The sequence below is a fragment of the Monodon monoceros genome, unplaced genomic scaffold (genome assembly GCF_005190385.1).
Source record: "Monodon monoceros isolate NGI ecotype Baffin Bay Population unplaced genomic scaffold, NGI_Narwhal_1 Super_Scaffold_7, whole genome shotgun sequence".
Classification (NCBI taxonomy): Eukaryota; Metazoa; Chordata; class Mammalia; order Artiodactyla; family Monodontidae; genus Monodon; species Monodon monoceros.
The window spans coordinates 55,731,121-55,746,650 of record NW_021703784.1 but is presented as its reverse complement, the minus strand read 5'-3'; the positions used below and the strand labels follow the sequence as shown (position 1 = coordinate 55,746,650).

Below are 15,530 nucleotides of genomic sequence, written 5' to 3'. Positions count from 1 at the left end.
TCAGCGTTGAAAACTCATTTCTTTTTAGCACTGAATAATATTCCATTGTCTGGATTATCAACTTTCATATTATAATAGCCAGTTATTTTACCAGCAAAAGTGAGTTTATTTGGGAATAGCCAGAGGAATTGCAGTTCAGGATATGCAAACTATGGCAGACCAGAGACAAATCCAGAGAACAAGGAAGTGGAACTTGCTTTTATAGGGAAAAGAGGGGAGTTGGGAAGAGCTGTAATAACCAAAGAGTCCATTGGAGGAAGCTGGGAGTCCAAAGTATGGAGGCTTCTCATCAGTTGAGCTGCTGCATATCTGATTGGTGGAGCTGTTTTTGGATGGAGAGAAGTTTTCTTCTTCCTGCTGGATAGTAAAGTAAGCAACACCTTCCTGTCATAGATGCAGGTGTATAGCTCTTCCTATTTGGAGTAACTGACAGATGCATGGGGGGGCATGAGCGCTCCCCCTGCAGGCCTGTCCCTACTCTGATTTTAGCTGAGGTTTCTTTAATTAATTTCACTGTATCTACCTCAGTTTATTTATCCATTTACCTTCTGAAGGATATCTTGTTTGCTTCCAAGTTTTGGCGGTTATGGCCAAAGCTGCTATAAACATTTATTTACAGGTTTTTGTGTGGATGTAAGTTTTTAACTCGTTTGGATAAATATCAAGGAGTGCAATTACTGGATTGTATGGTAAAACTATGTTTAGTTTTGTAAGAAATTGCTGGATTGCCTTCCAAAGTGGCTCTACCATTTTGCATTCCCACCAGCAGTGTTTGAGAATTTTTGTTGCTCCACATCCTCACCAGCATTTGGTGTTGTCAGTGTTTTGGATGTTAGCCCCTCTAATTAGGGGTGTAGTGTCATCTCGTTTTAATTTGTAATTCTCTAATGACATATGACGTTGGGCATTTTTTTCATTTGTTTATTTGCTATGTCTTCTTCTTTGCCATATATTTTCTTTGGTGAGGTGTCTGTTAAGGTCTCTTGCCCGTTAAAAAAAAAATCAGGTTGTTTTCTGATTACGTTTTGATAGTTCTTTGTTTATTTTGGATAACAGTCTTATATCAAATACATCTGTTACAAACGTTTTCTTCCAATCTGTGGCTTTTGTTCTCACTCTCTTGACATTGTCTTTTGCAGAGCAGAAATTTTTAATTTTAATGAAGTCCAGCTTATCAATTACTTATTTTATGAATTATGTCTTTGATATTATGTCTAAAAAGGCATCACCATACCAAGTCATCTAGGTTTTCTCCTGTTGCTCTGATTTTATGATAGTATTGCAGGAGTTTCAATCACAATTTCAACTTTTGGAGTGGAGGCAGTTGACATATGACTCTAGGAAGGCAGAGGGAAGTAAAGAGAATATTAAGAAAAGTCAAGTCCCACATCAGCAGACAGGAGCTATTTTATTATAAATGAGTGTTTTTTCTGTACTAAAAGTCAGGGAACCTGAAAGGTTAATCATGACTGATAAATATCTTAGTATAATTAATAATGTTCAGTATATACATGTTCTCCAGTAAGCTTTAAGAGACACTGTAAAAGACTTTGATTTAAAAAGGGAGATTTTTATTTTTTGGACCTTTTTCAGGTGGATTGAAACCATATTTCATAAGGCTTCAAAGAAATTATTTTCATGTTATAGCTACTGTTATATAAGTTTAAAATCCTAATAGCATTTTTACCTATTATATTACACTTTAATAGAGTATTTCAGAATTTAGAGAAACTTGTTGAGTAGTAAATGAAAATGAAATAAAAATATTATTACAGGCATACCTTGGAGATATTGAGAGTTTGGTTCCAGACCACCATAATAAAGTGAATACTGCAATAAAGCGAGTCACATGAATTTTTAGGTTTCCCAGTGCACCTAAAAGTTAGGTTTACCATAATTCAAAAAGAGTCATGTACCAAAATGTTCATTGCAGCTCTATTTACAATAGCCAGGACATGGAAGCGACCTAAGTGTCTATCAGCAGATGAATGGATAAAGAAGATGTGGCACATACATATACAATGGAATATTACTCAGCCATAAAAAGAAACGAAATTGAGTTATTTGTAGTGAGGTGGATGGACCTAGAGTCTGTCATACAGGGTGAAGTAAGTCAGAAGGAGAAAGACAAATACCGTATGCTAACACATATATATGGAATCTAAGAAAAAAAAATGTCATGGAGAACCTAGGGGTAAGATGGGAATAAAGACACAGACCTACTAGAGAATGGACTTGAGGATATAGGGAGGGGGAAGGGTAAGCTGTGACAAAGTGAGAGAGTGGCATGGTCATCTATACACTACCAAACGTAAAATAGATAGCTAGTGGGAAGCAGCCGCATAGCACAGGGAGATCAGCTCGGTGCTTTGTGACCACCTGGATGGGTGGGATAGGGAGGGTGGGAGGGAGGGAGACGCAAGAGGGAGGAGATATGGGAACATATGTATATGTATAACTGACTCACTTTGTTATAAAGCAGAAACTAACACACCATTGTAAAGCAATTATACTCCAATAAAGATGTAAAAAAAAAAAAGCAATGATGTCATGACATCTCATGGAAATGTAGGGAAAGTCCACTGCACGCTAAGGAAGGAATGAGAGTAAAAAAAGCAAGTAACATCTTAAGAGTCTTAAGAATTTTTTGACCTTGTAGAGTCCTGGAAAGGTCTCTGGGACACCTAGGGATCAATGGACACACTTCAAGAATTACTGGTCTACATCTTCAGTGATGAAAATGAAGTATGAACTGTGAAAATGAAAGAAAAAAAGAAACTATTAGCACCAGATTTTTTTGACAATCATCTTAAACCAGTATATACACGACCATCATTCTATGGTGTCTTTTATTTTTTATTTTCTGCACTAAAAAAATCAAGTTCCAAACGCCTTACTTGAAAAGATTTATTATTATTATCATCACCCTTTTAATTTCTCTAGGCTTCTTCAGAGTTTGTTTCATCCAGAACTTCACAACTCTAGAATTATATGGTCTGAGTTAAATATTATATGTATCATAAAAACTTGCTTGTCTGTTCTATTTTTGCCTAAAAAACCCCACAAAAAACTATATTACACAGAAATCCAGAGTAAGTAATGAAATTTGGCAGGCATAAAACAATGCAAATTCTTCCCCAAATGGCTTTTCTCTACATTAAGTCTCTTCAGTTTTCTTGTACATTAATAGTTGGATGGAGCCAAAGTGGTTATTTACTTTAAAAATGGCAGTAGCAGTGAGAATGCTTTACAGCAAACTAAAAGTATATATAGAAAGTATATATACATATCTATATAGAAAGAAATTTGAATTGTGTAGTATAAAAATTACATGTTTTTACTATAATTTTGGATTTATTAATTTCTCTTATAATCTTTTTTTTTTTGCTCTGTTGTAGGTTCATACAAGTGCATAATTATTATAGCTTCTTGATGGGTTGCCTTTTTCATCATTATGTAATTTCCCTCTTTATACCTGTTAATTCTTTTTCTCTTAATTTTGCCATGTGCTTGTGCTAGTTCTGTGGCCTTGGGCAAGTCATTAACCTCTCATTTTCCTTATTGTAAAATGGGTATAATAACTACCTTATAAAGTTTCTGTGACGATTCACTGAGAAAATATAAAGTATCATTCAGGTAATAGGTTCTCCATAAATGGATTAAAAGAATTTTTTTGACTTAAGGGTTTTGCTTTTCTCTTCCTTCTTCCCCTCCTCTTTTAAAGCATCTGGTTTTAGATACTATTTGCCAATAATTAGAAATGTACTTAAGAGATATGATTAAAATAGTCATCAGGACTTTTTTTTTTTTAAGTGGGTGAAGGTGATGTAGTGTTTGCCTCCCAAGACCCGGGTCTAATAATTCTCTTGGTAGAGCTTTAAGTTACTGTTTTCTGCATCTGTATTGCATCCAGTGTTTCTGTCTAAGGATCTTCCACATTTCTCTGGTGTATATGAGTCTTTTTAAGGTAGCTGAGACAACTGAAAAAGGACAAAAGTCAACTTTTTGAGGAGCCCACTTTTCTACAACAAATATTATCAACCTGAATGGGATATAGAGTTGTTAGTAAGTCTTCAAATAAATACTGTGTTTAAGTCTCTAAATATACATAGGGGTGTATCGAAGTGTCATGTACATTTAAGGAGACAGAAGTGCATATTTTCTCCTTCCTTTTTGATAGCATTTAGGACTTATCTTTTATTCCTGTTCTTAAGTTGGATTTTTATTGTTTATATAGCCAGTGTGTATTGTGTGCCTCCTGTGGGCCTGGATATAGAGAAGGGGAGAAAAGAGAATTTCAGCTGAGAAACAGCATAAAAGGGTTAGAAGTATATGGCATATATATATTGTAACCAGATAGTCAAGAGATGAGAGACACAGTGCTTTGGAAAGATAAAGTTGTGATCAGTCTCTGGAAAACCTTGAGTGACATATTGAAGAGTTTTGACTTTATTCTGTAAGCTGATCAAAACCACTGAAGGCTTTGAGGATAAAAAATCAGGTTATATACTGAAAATATAAGTTGTATACAGGAAAATAGTCTGTTGGCAATGTTGAAAAAGAAGTAGAAAGAAACATTAGTAACAAAGTATTATGAGTAAAACTTTAGCTTATTTAAAATGTTACTTGGTAACATTGAACTAGGAGCTTTAAATATAGTTTTCCTTGAGGTCTTTTAACATGTTACTTTTATCAGTGAGACCCTTCAGACCACTCTATATATTGATAAACTAATCTTCCAGCCTGTGTTTATTTTCCTCCATAGCCCTTAGTACCACCAGTTGTATTATATACACACATTTGTTTGTTTATTGTCTGTTTCCCCCCACAATATTGTAAGCTCCATGATAGTAAGGACTTTATTTGTTCAGTGCTTCTCCCCAGTGCTTAGAACTGTGCCTGGTTTATACCCTTTAATAAGTATTCGTTAAATGAATGAATGAATATTCAAATTGTGGAAGATGACCACAATTTTTATGTGGTTTATGATGTGGGGGCAGCAGTAGGACAAGATCTTGGTTCCTTCCTAGAAAGTTCTGTTAAAAAGTGTTTTCTTTTCCCTTTCCTGCAGAGTTTATATTCAGAGCACCAATCAAATTAAGCAAGCCTGGGGAACTTCGTGAGGAATATGAAAGCCTGAGAAAGGTACAGTATAACAGTATACATATCATTATGCCATTCATTTTCTTAAAGTTAATTGAAATGATGACATTAAAGAATGCTTAGTGGGATTTTTGATTTACTAGGGATTTTTAAAATTTATAATGCAGAGCCTGTCTTTCTGTACCCTACCTTATACTGGTCTAGTTAGATTCTGTAGCTGTAATGGAAGTAGAGTAAACCTTAACTCAGAACCCCTTTTAAGCTGTCCTTTCAAAGATGAAAATGTAGCTCACACGGCCTATCACACACCTGCTGCAATAACTGGCCACCAAGAGTGGTATTCTTGGCATTTAAATGTTAGATAAAATCTAACATTTAAGCTTTAATAATAATAGCTTGTCTTATTTTTCTTTATCTTGCAAGGTTCCTCTAATTACATGTAGCTGGTATTATCTTTTACTGCTTTCACTCTCTTAAGTACTCCAGAAGAATTGTAACTTAGACTAGTAAGGGTAGTGGACTAATTTTCTAGTTAGGGAACGTTTACCATTGGGAAAGCTTTTAGCTGTGTCCACATCATCTTATTCTTGATGTTTTCAAGCTAATAGTCTGGGAATCACTTGGAAGATTAAGACTTCAGAAAGACTGGTAATAAGAAGTATGTTATAAGATTTGTATCATCCTTCCCTAGCCCTCTCCCTGAACCACCATCCCTTACCCAAGTTCATAAACGATTAGATAATCATTCTACATGTAGATATTTAATGTTTTATAAAGGCAAATAATCCACTTAATCTTAATCAGACATCATCATAAAACAGAGGCAAGACAATAACATTATGGTGGCATTTTAGACTGAATGAAAAAGATCAGTATTTAATAAGGTCATGTTAAAAAGAAAACATAAAAAACTGTGCTTAATTACTGTATATTCTTTGATCTTTTCTTTTAAATGAGAGTGTCAAATGTTGACTTGGGTCCTCATGCTCCTTTTGTATTGGTGTTGTGAGTTTTTTTGTTTTTCGTTTTAAATCAGTTACAAAGCTTTTTTCTACATAGAAACAAATTATTCTCGGGGGCTACATCAAAAGAACCACAGACTTCTCTTAAATAAAGTTCCAGAATATGCAGATACTTAGTTTTAATATAACTTTTCAGAAACTTGGAGAATATGGAAATTTTGAAGCTGTCAGCTTGAAGATAATGAGAAAACAGGGACTTGGAGGTAGAAAAAGGAGGTAAAGCAGAAGGCATAGTGAGTGGAGAGATTTTTTATAAGCCTTGGGAGAGAGAAGGATACCTTGGGGAACTGTTCTTTCGTCCTGTTAAGAAGGAGGGACAAGAAAATCGTTTTAAAAGCGACTGATAGCATAATGCTGTTGAGTGAAGCTAGGATAATCTCATTCTGCATAAACTGGATTGGGTTTGAAAAACACTCACCTGTGTCATTTGTGTTAAATAAACGTTAAATAGGTTTCCCCCCACCCATACTCCAAGTACCCAGGTTATCCTACACTCATTGTATAACCTGGAAAATGGAAATCCAAGTCATAAAATCAAAAGGCACTAATATGGCATACCCATATAATGGAATACTATTCAGCAATAAGAAGGAATGAACCACTGATACATGCTACCAGATGGATGAGCCTCAAAAAGATGCTAAGTGAAAGAAACCAGATAAAAGAGACCACATATTGTATGTTTCCATTTATAGAAAATGTCTAGGAATAGACAGAAGTATAGAGACAGACAGTAGATTAATGGTTGATTGAGTAGGGATGAGAATGGGGATTAACAGTAAATGATCATGAGTGATTTTATTACAGCGATGAAGATTTCTAAAACTGATTTATGGTGTGTTCCACAACTTGGTAAATTTACTAAAAATCATCGAATTATATACTTGAAATGGATGAATTATATAATATGTAAAAATATGCCTCGATAAAGTAAAAAAAATTAAGGCACTAGACATTTGGATGGAGAACTTGATAAAAAAGATGTCTCTTAGAATGCATATTTTCTGAAACAAAACAAATATATAATTATCTAGATGAATCCCTAGAGGAGGGAGATGTTTAAAAGTTTCTATGAGCAAGCGATGGAAATTAATTCTATATAACTCATCATTACTAATTTGACGTGTAATACACTATTTAGTATACTTTATTATTTTGTTTAAATGACAGTAAAAACCTTTATAAGGGCTACAAAACGTTAACAGGAAATTTTATTCCCCTAATTCTTGTTCTTTTAAAAGATGTTTGCTTACTAATCATAGATCCCTCTACCCATGGTGTAGTGTTATGCTTACTGAGGTTACTATGTTTCTAAATTTTATGATTCTATAAATAGGCTTATATTTCTAAATATGTTTAAACTTTTCTTCCTGCCATGTGTTGTAGTTAATTTTGTCTTTTTTATGCAGGAATATGCAGAGCAAAATGTGAAAGTTCTCCTTTTTCTTATTTTCCACTTTCTTCCCCAGAGATAATGAGTGCCAACAGTTTAGTGTATATCCTAGATCCTTTATATATTTACACACACACACACACACACACACACTCACACATATGCTTTAGTCTTTTTTAGTATAAATAAGATCATGATGTATATTCATTTATTCATCATATATTTATTATGTCCTTACTGTGTGCCAGGCACTAAGAATATGATGCTGAAGAAGACACCCAAGGTTCTTGACCTCAGGGAGATTTCATTCTAGTGGGGAAGATGTACAGTAAATAAGCAAAAAAAATTTAATATATATTAATAAAGCAGGGTAAGAAGAGTTAGAGGGGAGTGGAAGGGAAACTTGAGACACAAAAAGACTGTTTTTGATACAGTGATCAGGGAAAGTCTCAGAGAAGGCAACATTTAAGTTGCTACCTGAAAGAGATGAGGGAGCAAGCCAAGTAAACTTATGAGGAAAGAGCATTCCCAGCAAAGAGAACAGCAAATGCAAAGGCCCTGAGATAAAAACAAGTTTGACTTGTTTAAGGAACACTGTGGCTGGAACTGAGTGTACAAGTTGTGGAAGGGTGGAAGGGTGGTTTGGGGATTTGGTAAGATGTGAGTTGGAAGAGATAGAGGGCCAGATCAAAGAAGGCCTAGTTGCTTGGTAAGGACCTTAAATTTATTTTAAGTGTGATGGGAAGCCAGTAATATGACCTGAATTGTACTTTTAAAAGGTCTCTGGTTGTTGTGTGGGGAATAAACTGTAATGGGTCTAAGAAATAGGAATTGGATTTACTGTGAATAGTAGAGACCCCAAAATAGTGACTCAAATAAATTAGGAGTTTTACTTTTCTCCAGTAACAAAAAGCTGGAGGTAAGCTGTCCAGGGCTGATTATGGCACCTCTAGGACATCAGGGATGCAGGCTCCTTTTTGTTCTTCTGTTTAGACATCTTCAAGTGTGCCTGTCTCCTTGTGATGTGGATCAACCATCGTTGATCCTTCTGTAGAATGCCATCTAGACAGAAGGTAAGGCAGAAGGGCCTATGTCAGCTGAATTGGGTCTTTTAAAGAGCCTTCTCCAAAGCCGTACTGAGTGACTTCACCTGTATTTTGTAGTTGAGTGTCACAGATTCCCTCTAGCTGCCAGGAAAGCTGGGAAGCATAGTGTTTTAGCTGGGTACATTAACTTCCTAAGTAAAATTACGGTTCTTTTATTTACTTATTTTTATAAATTTATTTATTTTTATTTTTGGCTGCATTGGGTCTTTGTTGCTGCACGTGGGCTTTCTCTAGTTGCAGCATATGGGGGCTACTCTTCGTTGCAGTGCACAGACCTCTCATTGTGGTGTCTTCTCTTGTTGCAGAGCATGGGCTCCAGGCGCGCAGGCTTCAGTATTTGTGGCTCGCAGGCTCTAGAGCTCAGGCTTAGTAGGTGTGGCGCACGGGCTTAGTTGCTCCGTGGCATGTGGGATCTTCCCAGACCAGCGATCGAACCCGTGTCCCCTGCATTGGTAGGCGGATTCTTAACTGCTGCACCACCAGGGAAGTCCCTAGGGTTGTTTTAGTAAGGAATGAAAGAATGAATACTGGGTAGGCAGCTAGGCTGTCTCTGCCTCATGGGACAAGAATGGAAATAAGACCAATTAGAACACTTTTGGAGTAAGCAATGGGTTGGGTTTAACGAGGGTTAGGATTTTACCAAAAGTATGACAGAGGGAATGATGCTGTGGACTTGAAGGTGTATACGAGGAAGTTGTTGTAGTTTTGGACTGTGGTTATTTTAAGGAGGTTGTTTGAGGAAGGAATTGAGGACATGATGGACAATGAGAGTGGTAGAGTCAGTGGACTAGAAGTTTTGATGGTGTTAAAGAATTATAAAAGTAGGGTGACTAGCATATAAGTAAAGTTGGAAACCTAGAAGTCGTCGTCTAAATGTGAGAGGGTTAAATGTGAGACTGGGTGGTGGTTTAGTTATTGAACATGACAGGGTTTAGGGTATGATTATGGGAGGAGGTAACTGAAGTAGGATGGAAGAAAAGATTTATCTAGAAGGAAGTGAAGAAACTGAGAGAATATACTGATACTGAAATCTTCAGGAATATCACTGGAGTAGCTGGGCAGAAACTTAAGTGCCAAGGTTTTCTGTGAATAAGGGGAGTTGACAGGTGACTACCTCAAAGAGGGGTTGTGGGTATTACAGTCTGATGGTAAATACTTCATAGAAGCTAGGAATTTTGAGGAATAATATGATCTATTCTGTAGCCAGTTTTTTTTTTTTTTTTCCTCTAACAATATGTGCTTTTTTTGTGGAGGGGCCGCAGATGCTTTCATATAGGTACTTTTTTCATACTGAATGGTATTTCATAGTGTGGATGAGGCATAATTCACTTAACCATTGATCATTTAAATTGTTTTCCATTTCCCCCAGTTTTGAAGAGATGTTGCACTAAACACACATGAACATATCTGAGCAAATACTGCCTTTAAGTTAGATTGCTAGAAGTGAAAGTGCAGGTCAGATTGTATATACACTTTGTATTTTGGTGGATATTCAAAAGACTTCTTTCAACTTAACTCTCTTACCAGCAGTAAAAGAGAGTCCCTTTTCTTTAAATCTTTGCTAAGCCTTTATCATTATTTTTAATATTTTGCTATCTGCTGAATAAAATATCTCATTGTTTTAATTTACATTGCCCTGGTTACTAGAGAGAAGGAGCATCTTGTGCTTACTGGCCATTTACAGGTTTTCTATGAATTGCTTACTTATAACCTTTAGGTGTGAAAACTAGTTCCATCTTTTGGATATTTGTGATCTTGATTGCTAATGGCATGCTATATTTTCTGTGCTTTTATAGATGTATTCTATTGAAAAGAAGTTTTCTGACATTTTATGGTGTTTTAAGTAGAAGGAGAAAATTAGCATGTGCTCAGTCCTCCATCTTGTTACATTGATTGGGGAAAGAATTTTGTTATATTCATTCTTGAATATTTATATTCTTATTATATTTTTTGAATTTTATTTTTTTATACAGCAGGTTCTTATTAGTCATCAGTTTTATACACATCAGTGTATACATGTCAGTCCCAATGGCCCATCTTGTTATATTCTTGTCTGCAGTAAATATATGTTGAAATGAAAAAATAAGTTTTATGGAGAAATTATTTCAATATTGATCTCTTTATGGTTCTCATCTATATAAGATTGACTGTTAGTCATTTTGTGTTTTGAAATAATTGATTCATCCCTATAAATTCTATTTATTGGTTGCATTAAGCTTATTATTTACACCATTATTCCTTCTGCTTATGCAGTTTGTTATGTGCTTAACTTTGACCACATGGTTAAATAATAGTTGCTTTATATTAGATTTTGGAAACATATAATCCAGCATGCCCTTGTTTGTCTTCTTTGAATCATTAGACTCTGAAAGGTTAAAGGTAGGGGGAAAAAACAGCCTTTGCTTCTAGACTGCTTATCTCCCTGGTTTCTGTAGTGGGAAAGATGAACTGCTTTTGATAATTCTGCGGATCACATGAGTGGTTTAGGCTTTCTCTGAATTGGTTTACTGACCTATCCATTTTCTTTTTTCTCCCTCACCACTGGTTCGTTTTTGAGGAGTATTTTCTCCCCATTGCTGGCTGAATTATTCAAGTAGTAAGCATGCAGTTCTAGTCCTTAGCCAGAGCACAGAGTAATCAGATACAGTCAATGGGTTACTGAAGTGAGTAATGACTCTATAAGGCAGACATTTAACTTTTCTGAAGGAGTTTTTTAAAGGTAAGTAAACTTTTAGGGCCTAATTATCTTTGAAATAATATATCCTTAAAGTTCCTTTTATTATTTTTCTGCCATAAACTGTAAAATATAGTGTACTTTATTAAAGCTTGAACATTTCACTTAAATCTGTTTGGCTGTACAGTGTATCAGGAGCTGGATATTGAGCTGGCCTTTCCCTTATTTTTTTAATTTACTTATTTTAAAAGAAACTTGTATTTATTAAAATATATTCTGTTGCACCATGGAAGCAGCAGGTTGTTTGCTTGTTTAAAAAATTTTTTTCCTATTAGATTGTGAAATCTTTCAAGATGGATCTGTTTGTTTAGTCTCTTTAACTCTCCACCACATCTAATATAATATCTTGCACTTATATATTTATTACATACGGATTGAATTGTTCATCATCTAGTTTCAAAGCCCTTTCTTTTAAGAGAAATGACTTGTGTAAGGATATACAGCTGGTTCATGATAGAACTAGATGTATTTTAAGATTTCTAGAGTTCTTTTTACTACATTATTTTCTATGCTTCTTCCTCTGAAATGTCAATATGTAATCTTTGAGGAAATGCATACTTGGGTATGTGCTGATGTGCATCTTTCTAGAATAAGAAATAAATACAGAATCTCATAGTACATCTTTAAGAGCAGGTAAGCTGTATGGTACTAAGAAGGAAAAACTCTCAAAAGAATAAGTTTTAATTTTGACTGCACGAGGGAACAACTGTTTAGTTTATAGGATGTTCAAAATCTGAAAGTGTTAACGTGGTTGTCTTTTGCTATTTACAACTACCCAGACAAGGAGAAACAACTTTATCAAGTTATATGCTTTTCAAAGAAAACAACACATTTGGGAAATACAAAGCATCAAATTTAATTAGAATTGCAGGTTATTCATGTTATATCTGTAATGTCCTGTTTTTCCTTGTCTCTTTCATTTATGAGAGGAGACGATCAATAGTTATAAGATTACTACATTAGTATAATATTTTATATGGTTTAGAGACTAGTTTAAATAAAATCATTTCAGTGCTCCTTGAAAGCCAAATGAGAGAATTTTCTAGAAACAGTCACAACTCTTCTGTCCCTTGTACAAAATAAAACATTTTGTTAAAGTATCTGATTAGTGAAGCTTATAGTAAATTTAAACAGCTTTATTTTTTCTTATTTATAAAAGGAAGCAGAATTATAAAATTCTGTGAATTGTAAAAAGAAAAAAAATTATAAAAAGATTTAAAGGAGAAAGGGAAAATTACCAGTAATTCTGCCACCTAATAACCATATTTAAATGTTTATTGTATTTTTTTCTAGTCAAATGGTTTTGTTTATAATACCAATCTCCAATAGCTTGAAATAAAAATTTCCTGTTGAACTGTATGTCACTCTCTTTAAGAACATCCTGTTTTTCATTAAAGTAATTTCTAAACCACTCTAAGTGTTTGACCTTCTGCTTAACACTCAGATGGGTTTTTGGAAAGGCCAGGTCACCAGCTCCATGAAGTGGCGAGTTGATCCTTGTTTTGGAAAATCCTCCAGGTATTTATCCAGAAATATATGTTAATGAGATTCTGAACCCTTATCATCAAAACCTGCTTCATTGTTAATTGGGACTCCCACAGGTTCTCCTCTTTTGTCCATTGGCTCATCTCTTCAGAATCATTCTGAAAGGACTGTTCATTGACTGTGGCTAACTGCTTAGCAGATTCCACAATCCAAAGTGAAGGTGTTGTCTCTGTGTGTCAGGTGCCTCTTTAGTAACTGCCTTAAGCCCAAAAATATTAAGCCTCTTGCCTTTGAATATATTTTTCCTAAAACTTGTTCTAAGATCAGTGGTCTTAAGATCAGGTTGAAGATCCTGACCGACATCATCATCATCAGCTCCTTCATCAAACTGCACTTGATTCACTAGCCTTGTACTAACTCTAGCTGTGGCAGGCAGATCTGGCAACTTCCGTAGCTGATATGATGTTACTGAAACTAATTTTAGGTCTTTTGCCCTCTTTCTGTGCCCTTGAGTCTTCCTTGTGCTGCTGGAGCAGCTCTGACTTGGTCATCTGCTTGTCAAAAGGGATAGTCTGCAACAGCAGGTGCAGCCACCACCAACTCAGGACTCAGGGATTCACTTCTCTTTTGGGGGCATCTTCTGGAGCTTTTTGAAGCCTGCTAGTTGTAGCCGCCACACTTTTAAGTTGTCTTCTGTTGGGTGGCTTTGTTGTTTGTACATTTACTGTGCTTTCAACTTTCATGCCCTTAATAATATTTATCAAGTCTTTTTTCTTATTCTTCTTTACACTGTCTTGGCTGTCTCTCCCCTTGGAATCTCATGGGTTGGAGCCAAATGCTTATCTTTCTTGCTGTAGATCATGCTGTTAGTACCAAAGTATCTTTGGATATTATTTTTTTGTTCTGACCATTATATTCAGAGAAGGGAATAGCACAAATTGCAGCTACCAATTCCTCTGGGCCTCCAGAGCACAAAGGGAGGTGGGAAAGGGGGCAAAGGGGTAGGGAGCCCCACACTCTTGGAAACATTGTGGAGAAACAAGCTGAAATGGGAATACAATGGGGGTAGTGCATCCTCTGCCAAACATGCCCCACCCCCATTACGCTTAGTGAATAAGTCAGACAGAGAGAGACCAGTACTGTATGATTTCACTTATATGTGGAATCTAAAAAACAAATGAACAGACATAACAAAACAGAAACAGTTATAGATACAGAGAACAAACAGGTGGTTGCCAGAGAGGAGAGGGGAGGAAAGAAATAGGTGAGGGAGATTAAGAGGTACAGACTTACAGTTGCAGAACAAATGAGTCATGAGTATGAAATGTACAGTGTGGGGAAATATAGTCAATAACTATGTAATATCATTGTATTGTGACAGATCATAACTAGATTTATCATGGTGATCATTTTGAGTACAGAAATATTGAATCACTATGTTGTGTAACAGGAACTAGCATAGTGTTGTAGGTCAGTTGTACTTCAAGAACAAACAAACAAACTTACAGAAAAAGAGATCAGATTTGTGGTTACCAGAGGCAGGAGGTGGTGGGAAAGGGAATTGGATGATGACAGTCAAAAGGTATAAAGTTCCAAGTTATAAGATAAATAAGTACTAAGGAGGTAATGTACAACATGATAAATATAATTAACACTGCTGTATATGAAAGTTAAGAGAGGGACTTCCCTGGTGGTGCAGTGATTAAGAATCTGCCTGTAATGCACGGGACACGGGTTCGAGCCCTGGTCCAGGAAGATCCCACATGCCGCAGAGCAACTAAGTCCATGTGCCACAACTACTGAGCCTGTGCTCTAGAGCCCACGAGCTACAACTACTGAAGCCCGCATGCCACAACTACTGAAGCCCACGTGCCTAGAGCCTGTGCTCCACACAGGAGAAGCCACCACAATGAGAAGCCTGTGCACTGCAATGAAGAGTAGCCCCTACTCACTGCAACTAGAAAAAGCCTGCATGTGGCAACGAAGACCCAATGCCCCCCCCAAATAAATAAATAAATTTTTTAAAAAAAAGAAAGTTAAGAGTAAATCCTGAGTTCTCATCACAAGGAAAAAAATTTTTCTTCTTTAATGTTGAATCTGTATGAGATGATGGATGTTCTCTACACTTATAGTGGTAATCATTTCATGAGGTATGTAAGTCAAATCATTATGCTACACTTTGAACTTGTACAGTGCTGTATGTCAATTGTATCTCAGTAAAACTGGAAGGAAAAATGTTTATCATAAACTTAAGCTTAAGACTTTTTACAGAATAGATTTAGGATCACACTTTACATGCCCTTTTTACTGACTGTTTTGTTTAACATATCATATGAAGCTTTCCATATCAGTGTATTTTGATCCATGCCAACATTTTTAATGGCTGTATAAAATAACAGAAAATATCATTGTGATATATTACATGCGTGCCAATATTTTACTTAAAGCCAAACCATTCAAGAATCAGAAATCACTTTTAAAAATATGATATTTTAAAAAGATTCCACAAGATAATTTAAAAAATTTCCCATCTCTATCCAAATCTGTGTAAAAATTCACAGGTAATCCACTTTGAGTAAAATTGCAAGCTTGGTTTTATTTTTCTGGATTCAGATGAGAGTTTAAAACCTCATTTGCTGCTTACATTTGAGAGTCCACTTTTTGTTTGTTTATGTCAAACTTTAAAA

The 15,530-nt window shown here is 35.6% G+C and overlaps 1 protein-coding gene across 1 annotated transcript in view; it reads left to right on the top strand.

Moving 5' to 3' along the window:
* Positions 1–15,530, top strand: part of RNF169 (ring finger protein 169) — an 82,694-nt gene that overhangs the window by 25,203 nt on the left and 41,961 nt on the right. The window contains exon 2 of the mRNA XM_029209482.1: positions 5,072–5,145. Within this exon, the coding sequence (XP_029065315.1) occupies positions 5,072–5,145 (74 nt within the window). The remainder of the gene's footprint in view (positions 1–5,071; positions 5,146–15,530) is intronic.